This window comes from Sarcophilus harrisii, chromosome 3 (assembly GCF_902635505.1).
Source record: "Sarcophilus harrisii chromosome 3, mSarHar1.11, whole genome shotgun sequence".
Classification (NCBI taxonomy): domain Eukaryota; kingdom Metazoa; phylum Chordata; class Mammalia; order Dasyuromorphia; family Dasyuridae; genus Sarcophilus; species Sarcophilus harrisii.
The window spans coordinates 412,957,384-412,974,325 of NC_045428.1; the positions used below are offsets into that span (position 1 = coordinate 412,957,384).

At 32.5% G+C, this 16,942-nt stretch overlaps 1 protein-coding gene and 1 non-coding gene across 4 annotated transcripts in view; one reads left to right on the forward strand and one right to left on the reverse strand.

The window, feature by feature from the left end:
* KCNH7 (potassium voltage-gated channel subfamily H member 7) overlaps positions 1 to 15,331 on the forward strand; it is a 605,555-nt gene extending 590,224 nt beyond the window's left edge. For all 3 annotated transcript variants that reach the window (XM_031960570.1, XM_031960571.1, XM_031960572.1), the window contains 3 exons: positions 2,602 to 2,770; positions 10,911 to 11,103; positions 13,022 to 15,331. In XM_031960570.1, coding sequence (XP_031816430.1) covers positions 2,602 to 2,770; positions 10,911 to 11,103; positions 13,022 to 13,291 — 632 coding nt within the window. In that variant the 3' untranslated portion in view covers positions 13,292 to 15,331. The remainder of the gene's footprint in view (positions 1 to 2,601; positions 2,771 to 10,910; positions 11,104 to 13,021) is intronic.
* LOC111719756 lies at positions 2,103 to 2,209 on the reverse strand. Its single transcript, XR_002769748.1, has one exon. It is a non-coding gene; the product is annotated as a U6 spliceosomal RNA (small nuclear RNA).
* Positions 15,332 to 16,942: the final 1,611 nt, after the last annotated feature.

Below are 16,942 nucleotides of genomic sequence, written 5' to 3' on the forward strand. Positions count from 1 at the left end.
AGTACACCTTGTCTCAGAAGTACACCTCATTACATGACCAGAACAGGAATTCATTTTGCTCAATACTGCATATTTGTTACAAAGATTTTATTTGTTTTTCTTTTTATTTCCAATGGGAATCAGGTAAGAGGAAGAAAAATTACATTTTTGTTTACTGGAAAACAATAATTAACTGAAAAAAAAAGAAGCACGTGTTATTATTTATCTAAGACAATCTCACATTCAACTCAACAGTCTCTGAATGATTAGGTTTAGAATCTAGTAGGAAAAGAAGCCCTGAATTCTGTATGTACAACTTGAGAGGAAGAGAGATTGTGATATTTAGTTTTTTATCATAGTTTCTTCCAGTGGCACAGAATTCCAAAAGAAGTTTTTAAGCAAAAGATAGAATGAACCAACCCTACCAGATTGTACGTTCTTTTAAGAGCAAGGGCTAAGACTTTCATATTTGTTTTTTCTTCAGTTCTCTGCGAGTAAAGTCCCAATTAATTTTTATAGAATTGAATTGGATATCAAAAATTCCTCTTTTTGGCTAATTGAAATCTTTTTGCAATACAAACAGTTGCATACAAACATGAGAAAAATTTGGAAGTCTTTCCCTCTTAATAATGATAATTTTCCCAAAGAGAAGGAAAAATGCTCATTGTCTTCTTTCTCTGAATGCAAATACCCATCTCCTATATTTTATGAGTGGCTCTAATCATTTACCAGTTGGTCATTTTTTTTATTTTTCCATGAATCTGAGAGAGGGAGAGAATAAATTTTTGTATGGATTACAACATATTGGTACACACTTTGAATAAAAGAAAATTAGGATTTGTCTTAAAAAGACAACTGAAAAATAAAACTTGTATAAAGAACCCTTAAGAAAACGTGAAAGAAAATGGAATCACTTCCATGCCACAATAATGCATTGGAATAGGACTTTTGTAAAAGAGGAAAATTTAAAGAACAATAGTCAAATGGATCTGTGAACTCATTGGCAGGAATAAACTCAACAGCAAAACATATCTCGACACATCTATGTCTGACCAACCTGCAAGATTCTGGCATCTATTCTTCTCCAAGTTGACCACTGAAAGTCTACTCATCATGTTAAAGGCCTTCCTCTTTACACAGATGACAGATGCATCATATAGAAAATGTCTTCATCTTTCACTCTCACCATGTAACCAACCTATCTTTTCCTTTCACACATTTCTTTGAATATATATCTTTTACTCTGCTTCTCTTTTGTAAATAAACATGCACAAAGGATTTTAGCTCTAACAAATGATGGAAAAACTGAGAGAGAAAGAGAGAGAGAGAAAGAGAGAGAGAGAGAGAGAGAGAGAGAGAGAGAGAGAGAGATAATAATGATCAAAACAAAACAAATCTCTATTTTGTCTAAAAATATGTTTCATTTGGTATGAACCAAAGGATCCATCATCATTCTATCAAGAGGTGTATTGTGTGCATCATCATCGTTGGTCACTTGGAATCATGACTGATACATTAGTCAGAGTCCTTAAGATTTTCAAAATTGTCTGTTTTTATAATGTTGTTATTACATAAATTGTTCTCTGTGTTCTGCTTCTTCATTCTGAATCAGTTCATAGAAGTCATCTTGGATTTAAAAAAAACACATTTCTTTCATTATTTCTCACAAAGCACAATTGGAATTCTTTGCCATTACAAAAAAAAAAAAGCCATTACAGATATTTTGTATATATAGCTCCTTTTCCCCTTTCTTTAATATCTTTGGAGGAATGACTTAATTGTCATATTACTGGGGTAACTTTGCAGGCATAATTCCAAACTGCTTTCCAAAATGGCTACAACAATTCATACCTCCACTAACTTGGCATTAATATTATTGTTTTCTGCAACCTTTTCAGCATTTGTTATTTTCCTTTTTTGTCAACTTTTTACCAACTGAGTTGCTTAATTTGTATAACTCTACTATTGATTTGGAGCTTTTTTATATGGTTGTTGACAACATAGATTTCTTTTAAAAAACTATTTTTCATACCTTTTGACAATTTAGCAACTGGAGAACTTATAATTTCATATTTTAAACTATTATATTTACATATTAAATATATTCCTTATTTTAAAAAAATAATAATAAGGAATGCTTCCCCATTTCAAGTGTCTTCCTTGCACAGAGGCCATACTAATCTTCCTTATATTGTTCCAGTTTTAGTAAATGTTCTGCTGAAGTGAGGACAAAGGATACCATTTCTTATCTCATTTTTTACCTATGCCAGAATATATATTTTTACTAACATGCAGAATATAAAAAAGCTGCCAAGCCTAATGTAACAAACTCTGGATTAGAAGTCAAGATGCAGCACATTGTTCTGGTCATGGTATAAATTCACCACATAGCCTTGGAAAATCACTTAAACTTAATCTTTCTTTGTTTCATTTTCTTGTTTGTTAAAAATAAGGAACTTACACTAAATGTTTGATCTGTAAATTTCCTTTCAGCTATAATATTTGAGGATTCTATAAAATAAACCATTCTCAATTCCTTAAATTTAGGAAGGATACTCATGCAAAGAAATGCTACATCAAGTGTAACTATAAGTGTAACATAGACCTTGCTATTTTTCATAGATATCACTGATGCAAGAAATTGGGAACAAGAAAATTCTCGGGGACACCAAGAGGAGTCTAGTCCCTCAGCATACCACCGAGTTACCTGGGGGATCTGTGAAACTGAAAGTGATCTCACATATGGAGAAGTAGAACATCGGTTAGATTTGCTTCAAGAACAACTTAACAGGTATCAAATTCCAAATTCATGACATGAGGCAATGATAATATGAATCCTTTTTTCTGTTTCTAGGTCCCCTCTCAGAAACAAAATCCATCCTGCCCCTCCCCTACTCTAAGAACATGTGTTGTCTTTCCTCTATATTTCCACTATAGCTTAAAATGAATAAGTGAGTGAAGTTAAAATATGACTCTTTTTACTCATCTTTTTGTAGCATTTAGGTGATGCAGCTGTGTATTTGCTGCTACATTAAAATTATTCATAAAATAAACATGATCTTCAATTATGTAGTCTATCTTCTGTTATTTTGTTCATGACTAAGATTTAAACCTTGACTTTTCTATTTATTTTTTGTATGGTCTCGGGTAATTCGCAATTTCACTTGCAAAATGAGAGAAATAATCATCTGCCTTAAATGGTAGCTAGGTGGTGCAGTAGATAGAGAATGGAATTAGAAAGACTCATTTTTTCTGAATTCAAATCTGGCCTCAGATACTTCCTAACTACATGCCCTGTGCAAGTCACTTAATCCTCTTTTTCTCAGTTTCCTCATATTTAAAGTAAGCTAAAGGAGGAAATATTAAACAAGTTTAGTGTCTTTGCCAAGAAAAGCCCAAACTGAACTCCCATAACAAATTGTACGAAGGTGCATGACTCCAGATGAGAAAAATAAGGTATGTAGTGTGCCCAGGATTACATTAGGAAATATTTGAGGCTGGATTGGAACTCAGATATTCATGACTCCAAGAAGAGAACTTTATCCACAATATCAGCTAAGTAGCTGCAAAGAACATTTTGCATTCATCCTAACCAGAGGAAAAAGATAAAGCCTGTATACCTTTGGCTCTCAATGTCAATTTAGTACCTCTATTCCTAACTCTACTATTTATTACCTCTGTCACCTGACACAAATAATTTAATTTTACTGGGTCTCAGATTCTTCATCTGTAAAATGGAGGCAGAATTGGATGATCACTAAGGTGTTTACCAGCTCTGAATTCTTTGATACTAGGGTTTGTGTTTATCTGTCATATGGGCCTTTTCTTAAGTCATAAAAAGAATATGTTAAATTTTTCGTAAGAAGGTTTTTTACAGTTTTCCTTAATTTTACCGCTCTCCTTCATACATTGTCATTTCAGTCACTTTTGACTTTTTGTAACACCTTTTGGGATTTTCTTGGAAAAGATACTGAAGTGGTTTACCATCTTATTCTCCAACCTAATGATATTACCTCCAATTTATCCTGTATGTATTGTTTTTTGTCCATAGTTGTGTACTTGTTAAATTGTGACCTCCTTGAAAGCAAAGCCTGTTTTTGTTAGGGAGGTTTTTGTTTTAGAGCTGGGTTACATTTTGGTGGGGGGAAGGAGGGAGAGTTACCTTTTCCTGGCACATTAATAAATGCTAGTTGACTTGACCTGATAAACTCTACACTCATTTACAAACAAACAAACAAATCAATCAGTCTGAAATGTCAAGAAATTTCATGGCAGATAACTCAGTAAATTAATTTCAGGAAAATAGGTAGACTTTACATTAAAAGAAATAATTACTCTTGTCAGTAAACATTCTGATGGTTTTACGAGTTTAAGAAATAAGAGTTCTAAATCAGGTGGAAGAGAAAGTAGTCTGTAGTCAATATGAGAATATACTATTTCATCTTGCTTCTTTTATATGTCCATCTGCAAATTTGATCTTGTCTCTACTCAGATCATGATACAGTGGAAGTCAAACAGTATGGTGCTTAGATGAAAAGCCAGAGAAATCTTTGATATACAGCAGCTTTAACTTAAGCTCATTTTGACTCAAAACCAGTAAATACATATATTTCTTTCTAAAGCAGAAAAAATGAAAATACTCATTTTGTTTTATCAAACATTTCAATTAAACAGTATAATCAATAAGTAATCATTAACTATCCCTACTCACAAGTTTACATTCTAATGGAACAGGTAACAAATACATATAAAAAGTTAAACAGAGGAGTTTATACTTTATTCTAGAGGCAATAAAAAGGCATTAGAGTTTGTTGAGTCACATGCTCAGATCGTCACTTAAGGTAAATTACATTTCTTCAACTCATTTTGCTTAACATTTGTCTACATTTTAAAAGTTCCTTTCTGTTAAGCACAACTCATAACCTAACAAATCATTGAAGGCCAGAAAGGAGCACAAGACCATAGTTCAAGAACTGCAAGTGTCCTCAGAAACATCTACATTAATCTCTTCATTTATGAATGACAAAATTGAGCTCCAAGGATGTTACATGACTAGCCTAAGATCACATAAGATCATTTATCAGAGGCAAGATTTGAACCCAAGTCCTCTGACTATTCAATCAGTGCTCTTTCAACTTCAATATTCAGTTTTAATTCAATGTTCAATGTTAATTCCAAAATTCTTGGTCATCTACCTACATCCAGACGACTAGAAAAGGAAAAGCTTATATCAAACTAGAGTTTTGCAGGCTAAGCAAAGCTGTTAAGCATTCTAGTCATTTGTTCTTCATTGGATAACTCCTTAGATCAGGTACATCCATCTATATAGATTAAAATATATATATATATATATATATATATATTTCATAGTCAAATATGCATGATTTTAATGTATGAGTTTATTTCTACTACAATTCTATTAGTAAAAAAATGGGAAGACTAAATTGTATGTGCCTACTGTGGAAGTATAATAATATGCAGGGTGACATAAAGGTCCAGCCAAGCAGTCAGGAAAATCTAGAATCAAGAACTCTGCCTTTGATTCAAGCTTTGTGACCATGGACAAGTCATTTAAATTTCCTGTTCCTTCAGCCAGTTCTCTCAGATTATAAATTAAAATATTTGTACACAGTAGCAGCAAGATTATGTGATGATCAACTATGATACTTAGCTCTTCTCACCAATTCAATAATCCAAAATAATTCCAATAGACTTGGGATGGAAAATGCCATCCTTCTCCAGAGAGAAAATTATAGAGACTGAATATAGGTGGAAACATACTATTTTCACTTTCTTGGTTTATTTTCTCCTGATTTTCCTTTTAATTCTAATTATTTTTTCACAGCTTGACAGATATTGAAATATGTTAAAAATGACTTCACATTTATAATCTATATTGGATTGCTTACTGTCTTGGGGAGGGAGGTAATTAAGAAGAAAGGGAGAAAAGATATGAAACTCAAAATCTTAACAAAAATAAATATTGAAAGCTAGCTTACATGTAATTAGAAAAATAAGATACTATTAAAATATTTTTAAAAAGATATAAACAAGAAATTTTCAGAAGAAATTAAAGCTATAGCAATTAAAAATAATTATTTAATAAATTAAAATGTTACTAATCTGCATCAGCAGAGGGAATTTTCACATTTGGGAATTCCCTACTAAAACTAAACTTCAGGTCCCCACTATCTCCCTTATATACCCCACAAATATATATATATATATATATATATATATATATATATATATACACACACACACACACACACACATACACATATATATGTGTGTGTGTGTGTGTATGTGTGTGGGTGTGGGGGTGTGGGTGGGGGTGGGTGGGTGTGTATGTATACAGAGACAGAGAGAGAGAGAGAGAGAGACATCAGTATGTCATAAAAACACAAAATCCCAAAGTTGGAAAAGACCTCAGAGATTATCTAGTTCAACTCATAACTAAATAAGAATCACTTCTATAACATACTGAGAGGTAATTATCTAGATTTACTTGAAACATTTCACTGAAGAAAATCTATCTTCTAAGGAAGATCACTAAATTCTAAATCCTTTTACATGTGTTTTCATATGGCCCATATCTTCCCCTCCAATCCACAAGGAAAGAATGAGAAATTTTATATCATCTTTAAAAAAAAAAATTATTAATCTGCCAGGAACACTTTTCTGTAGTTGTTAAAAAATATATCTGATAGTGGTGGTGTTTCGATTTTCCTTTCCCTCACAAACCGTCACTTTAATTATATTCTACAATTTATTGTGGGGAATTGAAGTTATCTTTAGTCTGAAAACTCTATCCTCTCCTTTTTTTCCTTAAAATTGATCCAACCTTTGTTGTTCTCTAATCCTGCCACAAAACTTATTATCTTCACAATTATTAAAATTTTTAAAATTTAAAACATTTTTAAAATGTTCAGCAAACACATTGACCATTTCCACAGTAAAATAAGATACAGTTCGGACAAACCTAATCAAATGCAAAGTATGTATTTCCTTTTTTCTTGAGTTTCAGTTTCTCCATTAACTACCTTAGATTTATCTTTTTTTTCTAATTCAAAAATTGTTTTCCTTATTAAAGAAACCAAAAACAAGTTTTGTCTTTATTTCTTTCATCAAATGAGATACTTGTAATATGTGTGTGCATATAAATATACATTGTAATATGTATAAAAAAAGCTCTTACCACAGTATATTAGCAACATAATAGGGTATATATAAATGCTTATTCTCTACTACTTCCCATTCTTCATCTTTATATGGAAGGTCCTATGACTACTTTGATCTTTCTCTTTCCCCTAAAGCAGAAAATTCTAAATCCTTGTTGTTATTAGCATTCTAATGTTAGCTAGCATTACTAGTCTCTTCTCCTTCTGATCTTTAGAGTTCTTGACACTTTTTAAAAGACCTATGTCATTCTTATATTTATCCTTAACAATGTTTTCTTTTGTATAACTTTGTATATATCTTTTCAAAATGTATCTTAGTTAATGAGTTCTCTGTGTAGCCACATGAAACCTGTTTAATAGTTCCCCCTTTTGTAACTTATGAGAATTGGTTTTAAGTGTGATCAGAAATTCTTACCTTTTTCCCTCTACTTCTATAGAGTCTGCTTCTGATAAATCGTTCTTCTTTTACCTCCATCTGCATATTTTACTTTGCCTCCACTAAAAGGTCGTGGTAGAGTAAAAGTCAACAGTATGCTGCTTAGATGACAAGTCAGAGAAATGTAGTTTAGGCTCACTTTGACTCAAAACCAGTAAATACATATGTCTCTTTCTAAAGCAGAAACACTATTATTTTGTGTTATCAAACATTTCAATTAATCAGTTCAATCAATAAGTAATCATTAACTATCTCTATGCACAATCACATATCACATATTTGTTTGGCCGTTCCTCAATTGATGGACATTCCTCAAATTTCCAATTCTTGACCATAAAAGAACTGCCACAAATATTATTGTATATGTTTTCCCTTTTCTTCAATCTCTTCAAAATATAGAACTAGTAATGATATTGGGTCAAAGGGTAGAGCATAGTTTTCTAACCCTTTGGACATAGTTCTAAATTGTTCCTCTGAATAGCTGGACCACTTCACTTCTCCATTAATAGTGCATTATTATCCCTATTTTTCCATATCCCTTCCAGCATCTGTCATTTTCTTTTTATGTCATGCTAACCAATTTGATAAGTATAACATGGTATCTCAGAATTGTCTGAATTTATATTTCTCTAATTAATAGAGATTTTTTTCATGTTACTATTGATAGCTTTAATTTCTTTTTCTGAAAAACTCCCTGTCATATCCTTTGAACATTGATCACATTTGCCACATTCAATAATGTAATGTCTAATTTTGTGCCTTGAATTAGGACTCCCTTTGCCAGGAGATCCTCTGGAACCATGGTTGGTTATAACGTTGAATCCAAATTGTTTTCCTTTAAAATGTTGTTAATTGTGTAAATTCTTCTCCAGGTTCTTCTCCTTTTACCCTCTAAATTCATACAAGTTTTCCTAGAATTCTTTGAAGCCAAGACTTTCATCATTTCTTATGACATAATCACATTCTGTTATGTTCATATCCTATAATTTATTTAGCTACTCTTCAAATGATGGACCCCCCAACACCTAGCTTTATGTTTCAGGTTTCTGACTTTCATTTCATCCTTACCTTCAAATAGCAATAGTGACAATGATGCCACCATATGCTTCTAAGATCTCTAGTTTCTTTTTCAAGGATTCCTCATTCTTAAAAGTACTTTCTGATGGGAACATTTGTCCCTGTGAAAAGTGGGTAGTAGTAATTAGGTTTAGTAAACCTCAGGAAGCTCTGCTTAGTACCTTTGAATAATGCCAAAGGAAGACTACATATTATTTTATTTATTTCAGTGACTTATGACCATTTCAGTATCTCTGAAATAAGGTCAGGACAAAGGTTATGGCTCAAATAGAGCTAAGTACTATTTGCCTAAAGAGAATAATTGGGAGATGCTGAGATCACCAAGTGAAACAGTATAGAGAGAAACAAAAAGAGGACCTATGACAAAGCCTTGAGGTATACCTTTATTAGTAGGGCAAAAACTGAATAAAGATTTCCTCAAAGGATATGAAAAAGGAACAATCAGACTGGTGGGAGGAAAATCAGGAGGCAGCAAAGTCACAAAAATGAAGAAAATGCTGAATACCAAATTCTACATTACGATGACACATATAAGATTACTTACTTCTCTTTTAAGGAAACCAAACCCCTACAGATTCTTTCACCATTTTCCTTTCCATTTGAGACACAGTCACAGCTAGACATTGTTTCAAATTAAATTGGATCCCTATATTTTTGTCCGCCTGCATTTTTGATTTCCTTCACAGGCTAATAGTACACAATTTCAAAGTCTGATTCTTTTTGTACAGCAAAATAACTGTTAGGGCATGTATACTTTAACATATTTAACATGTATTGGTCAACCTGCCATTCGGGGGGTGGAGATGTGGGGAAAGAGGGAAAAAATTGGAACAAAAGGTTTGGCAATTTTCAATGCTGTAAAATTACCCATGCAAATAATTTGTAAATAAAAAGCTATAATAAAAAATGACAAAAAAAAACCAAATTAAATTGGGTAATGACTGCAGGTATTTAAATATATCATGTGGAACATAGGGAAGCCTCACAATCTGAGCCTGTCTGATCAGCAAGGTGATCACTTGTCCTCTGGCAGAATGACAAGTGTCAGTGTCACAGTGATCTGATTCTACAATATAGAACTGCTGCCTATACTTCCTGGGTATGTTTGTTGAAAACTGTCCTTCAAATCGATTTTTTTTAATCTATAGATATTGTTTACATAGACACAATCTCTGATACCAAAATATTCCGTCTTTCAGAGGTTGCTCAAGATACCTCCATCAGAGTTATAGAAAGCACAACAAAAGTGACAATTTTGCACTAGATAAGGTATGGGATATGGAGTTAGAAGGAATTGAGTTTACTAGTTGTGTGCCCTGGACAAATCACTTAACCCAATTTGCCAAGAAAACCACAAATGAGGTCTAGAAATTACTTGATATATATAACTCTCTGTCATTTAAATGGGACAGATTTTTAAATGGACCACTTTCATAGTAATTCTACTCTTTTATGTATAATTATGAAATCTTTCAAGCTATTTCATCATCTAACTTTTCTTTCCTCTCCTTCCTTAGAAACATCTCAAAACTCTTGCTATAAAGGAAGAAACCTGACCCCCTAGTCCTGATCTGGCATTAATCTCTCTTTCCAAACTAGAAGGAAATACAGCTCCTAGGTGTCTTTGAAAGGGTGTACACATAACTTTGCTTATCCTTGGCATGCATTTACTTTCATGAATTTTACAACTTCCCCAAGAGAATTTAGCTGCTTGGAGATGGCAAGACCCAAGAGTTTTTTTGGTTTGGTTTGATTTGGTTTTTACTGTATCTTCAACAGACTGTTTTCCATATAATAGGGACTTAATACATGTTATGAAATTAAATTGACCTCCCCTTTTTTCAAGTTTTTCCAAGATAATTGACATTGACAAAGGATAAATCAATGTTGAAAAAACCTCTAGGTATATGTTACTCCTTGAACTAAAAGGGGTTAAGAACAGAATTGTGGTTATGCTCTTCTATTCTCCTCCACTAAATGTATTCCCAATTTGTATCTTTTTAAAAGTCTAATTCTTGGGAAATACTTTTTTAAAATCTTCTTTAAGTTGCAGGGGGGGAAAGCATAGGTTTGGCACATATCTTAGTGCTTCTCCTTCTGTCCTTCCTGTTTCAAGCACAACTATTTCATTATCAGTTTTGAGGGTAAAATTTGAATTTTCTCAAATACTTTTGGATTTCTACTTTAGCATAATTATCTATTGCTAGATCATAACCTAATTTCTGTCTTTCTTGCAGACTTGAATCTCAGATGACAGCTGATATTCAAACTATTCTGCAGTTACTGCAGAGGCAAACTCCAGTGGTCCCACCTGCTTATAGTATGGTAACAACAGGGGCAGAATATCAAAGACCAACTCTCAAAGTGATGAAAACTCATCAATCTGTAGCATCTATTAAAACTGACAGAAGTTTCGGTCCTTCTTCACAAGTAAGTACAGATACAACTTAATTCTAAGTTATTTAGAAGCAATTAGTATTATCTAAAAGCTCTTTTGGAAGACTAAATTTCTTAGGTCCTGGGGAGACTAGCTGCTAAACTATTAGGAATGTCATGTTAAGTGACATGACTTCAGTTGAGTTGGTTAGAGGGAAGGATATAAAGCTGCTGAAGGGACCTCACCATAACTATGACCAAGGTAGATAAGATTATAATGCTTTCTCCACTCCATGTCTTAATAAAATTTAAATGATATACAAATGGGAGAAGGGAAATGAACTATATAATGTTAAATACATAAATATTTATGTTATATATATATAGTCCTGATCTCTCTCCTGAACTCCAACTTAACATTTCCAACTAAATGTCCCCAATAGGCATCTCAAATTCAACAAATCCAAAATGGAAATCATTATCATCCTCCCAAAACCTGCCCTTCCTCCAAGTTTTCTTATTTTGGATAAGGATGCATTCATCTCTCCAATCTCCCAAGCTCATATTCATGATGCCATCCTCAACTCTTCTCTGATTTACCCTCCATATCCCATCAGCTGCCAAATTTTACATATTCTGTTTCTATAACATATCTCATCTTAGTTCCCTTGCCTTCTTACATGGATCCCTAGCATATTGCAACCCCATCCCAATTAGATTCATGGTATCTACCACTCTCCCTACGGCTCAACATAGCTGCCAAAACAATCTTTAAAAATTAATCTGACTATCCCATTGACGTTTGTCAATAATTTTCAATAGTTCCCTGCTGCCAAAAAATAAAATGCCAACTTCTCAGCTTGGCCTTTCAGTCAGGCAGAATTCTACCTACCTTTTCAGGCTTAATTCACATTACTCTCCTCAATATTCTTGTTCTCTCCCCCAAATTTAGCATTTCATTCCTACTTTTACAATTTGCATAATCTCTCTCCAGTATCTAGAATGCATTCCCTTTGTGCTTTCACTGCTTAGAATTTTACGTTCCTTCAAGGTTCAGGTTATATCTAGAAAGCATTTCCTAATCTTTGTGCTTATAAATGTTCTTTTCCACATCAAACTGTCATGTACATATTTATTCATATATTGTCTCTCCCCAAGAGAACATAAGCTCCTTGATGACAAGGACTGTTTATTTTGTAAACCAGCCCAAGTGTATTGCATTTACATGTTTAATGAATGTTGATTAAATTGAACTGGACTCATTTTTTAAACACTACAAACAGAATTGCTATTTGAAGTACCTCTAGTAAATGTTAAGAACTACCTTAGAAAAAATTTTAGCAAAAATTATGGGAAAGTTAATGCCATGGATTTAGTCAGAAAAACTATATTTATAGCATGTGATAATGTGCTTAGAAGAAAATAATAGAAACCTAAAATACAAAAGTAGAAAATATTTTCACAAAAAGATTTAATGGATTAAAAAAACACAATTCAGTATTTTTGGTTTTGTTTCCAGAGAATTATGGTCCTTTTAATTCTACCTTATTATGGCTTCATTCCCATTCTCTTCCTTTCTGCACCCCCAGCCCCTGTCCTCTGTTCTCATTCATATCTACTAAAATACTCAGCTCTTCCACATTCAGCTTTTCCTTGAATTTAAAATTCAAATAAATGTGAAATAAAATATTTTAAAGGACTGGTTTCTAATTTAACTTCCCATGCTCAGAATTCCTCAAATCCCAGAACTTGGTAAATTACATGGAAACCTTTTGGGAGCAGGTCTTGGATCCCTACTCCTCATCCTTGTCTTGTAGCAACTTTTTGCAGGGTTTAGAAATTGTCGATTGATTTTGAAAGAAAACATTTTAATATTTTAACATATTATGAATGATGTGAGAAGGAATGGTAACATATTTTGGACCGCTATTGAGATTTATAAAATTGTCTTGTTTTCTCTTCTTCCCATTAGTGTCCTGAATTCCTAGACCTTGAAAAATCTAAACTTAAATCCAAAGAATCACTCTCCAGTGGGGTGCATCTGAACACAGCCTCAGAAGACAACTTGACTTCACTCTTAGAACAAGAACCTGATCGCTCTTTAGAGCTCCATCCCCAGCACAGTAAAACTTACCTTCATCCCATTAGGCATCATCCTTCTTTACCAGATTCTTCCCTAAGCAATATAGGAATCTTGGGTCTTCATAGGCATGTTTCTGATCCTGGTCTTCCTGGGAAATAATCATTATTATTTTTTTTTACTCTTTACTTCATATAAAATGTAAGTGCTTTTAATGGCTGTTTTCCTTTTTTTTGTATTTAAATCCTCTATACTTGACTCAGGGGCTAACAAGTTACCATTATATGCAAAAGTACTGTATATTTTCCTAAATTAAAGCTTGTAAGGTAAAGTTGAGCAGTTAGATGTAAATATATTTAAATATGTTCCAAATGTTTAAAACTGCCAGCATCTCAAGGCACCTTATATTTTTATTTTATTTTTATTTTTCAACATCTGCATGTTAGGGAACTCCAACTCATGTTGCATGGACAATATCATTTACTGCTTTCATTAAAACAATACCTTGTAAAATGCCTTCCAAGTAAGTAAAAGACCAGAGGATAATCTAGTTCGTGGACATAACTCAGAATTTATTAAATTAGCTCATCTGAAGTTCAGAGAACCAAAAAAAATGCTCATTTTGAAAAATTGTAATCATCATTCTGTATGGAATACTTTATACTCAATGGCACTTATTCCAATAAGGGATTATAAAATCACAAACAGAAAAAATAACCTCTTCCAAGTAAGTGTAGGTATTTCAAAAGATTGAACTTGATTTAAAGAACTATCACCAATTGCATTCATAAAACACATTCAGTAATTTCTCACTGGCATAGTAATTTGACTATGTAAGGACACATATTTCTTTAATTTTTTTCTTGACCCTCCTCAAAACTTATAAAACTTGTCTGACAGACTGATTCACACAGCTGTTATTCAACCTGAAGACATATTGAACCACATCAATTTTCATGCTACTGTTCCTTTCAGACTTTGCCATCTTAATTCTTACCCCTAATTCTTTCCAAAATATTCCACTTGCATTAGAAGTCTTTCTGTATTTTATCTTTTTGCCATAGAGGTTAAAGAATATGTACATTATTGGACTAAAACACCATAATAAAACCTCAGTTAAGTAGAACGTTTACAGAATGGAGTATTCTGATTTATGTAATATATTAGGAAGAAAAGGGTTCAATTCATATCCACTTTCAATCTAGGATTTTTGGAGCAGGACGGCTAGAGATCACCTAGTCAAAGTTCATTTTGCAGATTTAGTTTCAACCATTGAACACTTCCTAAAATGTATTAGTGCATTTTCCTGCCTTAAGTTAAATATACCAAAAGTAATTTCATTTTTGATACTCCAGAATCTCACACATCAAGGTCATTGTAGAGAACTTTTGGTTCCATGATACAAAAACATAACCTGGAAGTTTTTTTTAGTATATTACTAAGATGACAGCCTATTTTATTCTCTTCCAAAAATAGAGGGTAGAAAAATATTCCAACTTAGTGGAGCGTTCTAAATTGGGTTCCATTTAACTAAACTTTTCCATTTAAAAATGCACCTTACATCAATTTTTTAAAATGCTAGTATAGATGAACCCTAGTGGGTGAGTTCTAGATGGGGAGAAAGTTTTTTTCAATTTACTTTCTTTAATAATTTTTAAGCCCATGTTGTCATTCATCAAGAGAAATTGAAAGTATGTTAGGATTCTGTGTATTACAAAATTGATCATACATGTAATACATGAATATCCATGTATTGTTAATTACCTTTGTGTACAAACCCAACTACCTGTAAATCTAAAAGGTGATATCTAAAGCTGCAAATTCTTTATACATCGTACATGGCCAGCATCTTGTGACTATCTTGGCTTATTTCTTAAATATTTAACTGTTTCACACATTGTTAGAGAAACTTTATTCTGCTACTTACATTTTACAACATGACCAGGTTATAAAATAATCTAATTTTTAATTGGGCAGTGGAAAATGAATCTGCATTGTGATTATATTTTATTATTCTGCTTAATTTGTGAAAAGCAGAGAAGCACAAATTATTAGGATTGGTTTACACAATGCCAAAATTTCTCTTAAAAAGCAACACCACCTCTTTGCTTTTGTGAAGACAATCTTCATAATCGACATTTTATTGTTACATTTTCAGCAAATGACTTGGCCAAAAAAAAAAAAAGCCAATGCTTGATTTTAGGAGCCTTAAACAATATTCACTGCCTCCCCCCCCAAAAAAAAGTTGCTATACAAGAAAGATTGCCTTGCCAGGTAAGGCAACTTAAACACAGTAGTTTGGCTCTGGAATGCTCTATCATGTTTATTGTAAAGATAAGCACAAAACATGGTCTTCCATGTAAACACTCATTTTTCAATATAATTGAAGAATGGCACAATGGTAAAGATTGTAAAAAAATTTTACCATATTTAATTTTTTTGCACAAATTTTTTTCTACTTTAATTCCTTCGAACTAAAATAGCAGCTTATTGTGGTTGGATTTTTTTTTTAAGCATTATAGCATTTTAGAATTGGAAGGGGAATTTAAAACCCCTTCTGACATATTATAAAGACAGCATGGAATATTATATCATGATTTGTCAAACAGAAAGCAATGAGTATTGATAACATCTCCCACCTATTTATTTACCACAATAATCTATGACTTAATTGAGAATGTGAAGCAATTCAAGGAATGTGGAATGAGTAAAATACTCAGGTCTGATTTTCCTAAAATCATGTTTTCAAATTTCTTCTGGCTTACAAAAAAGTGCTGACATTAGACCATTCTGCCCTAGGTTACCAACTCAGCAAAATCCAGCATAGCTAGTAATAGTCTAAATGATGTGTTCTTTGAGAAGTTTTGTCAAATATGGGTCTTAAGAATCCTTTAGACTGACATTAGAAATGTTGCTTGGTACCTGACCCAGCTAAATTTTTTTTTCTTTCTTCCATCTATCTATATCCACAATTCATTTATATCTGTTTTTCCCCTTTTATCACCAGATAGACATATGGCCTACACATACTTACACTTAACATTTCATCTTGTTAGTGGATTGCCATCTTATCTAACCTTCGGGAACCCTCTCTCGTGTTCTATACTTAAGTTGAGAATCTTGGATGAACATTTGTTAATATTGTTTTTAAAGGATTTTAAAATTAATAAATGCTTACCCAACAGACATTAAGGGCTGCTTTCAAATTTTTAAGATGCACTGATGTAAACTCATCAAAGCTACTAGCAAAAAAAAAAACAAAAAAAAAAACAAAAAAAAACGTCATTTTTTACATCTTTAGACTAATATTTGATTCTCTTTGTAAAAGAATTGTCAACTTGGGGGACAAAGGGAGGAACTTCTGCCAGAAGCTATCTTTAGCTGTACAACTATAGGTGATGGCACTAGTTACTGAGGAAAATGTATTGATCCAACTGATATTTTAAATTTTAAAAAAATTAATGGAGATCTAATCTACAGAGCTAATTGCATTAAAAGCAGTTATTTTAATCACATTTATAAGTATGCATAGAATACTATGCTCTGTGCAAACTGAAAGTGATGTGACAATATAAATGCTGTTTAACTATAACATGCTTAAGCAATAATTGTATGCTTAACAAAGAAGATTCTTCTTAAATTGCATGACCATAATAAAAAGTGAACGATCATTGAATTTCAAATACTTTTAAGATATCATTTACCATTTTCCCAATGACAAAAATGTTAAAATGCCATCAAACCTCATTTATATAATTTTTTTAAAAAATAACATTCATCACATGTACAGAAATGCTTGTGTCCTACATACTT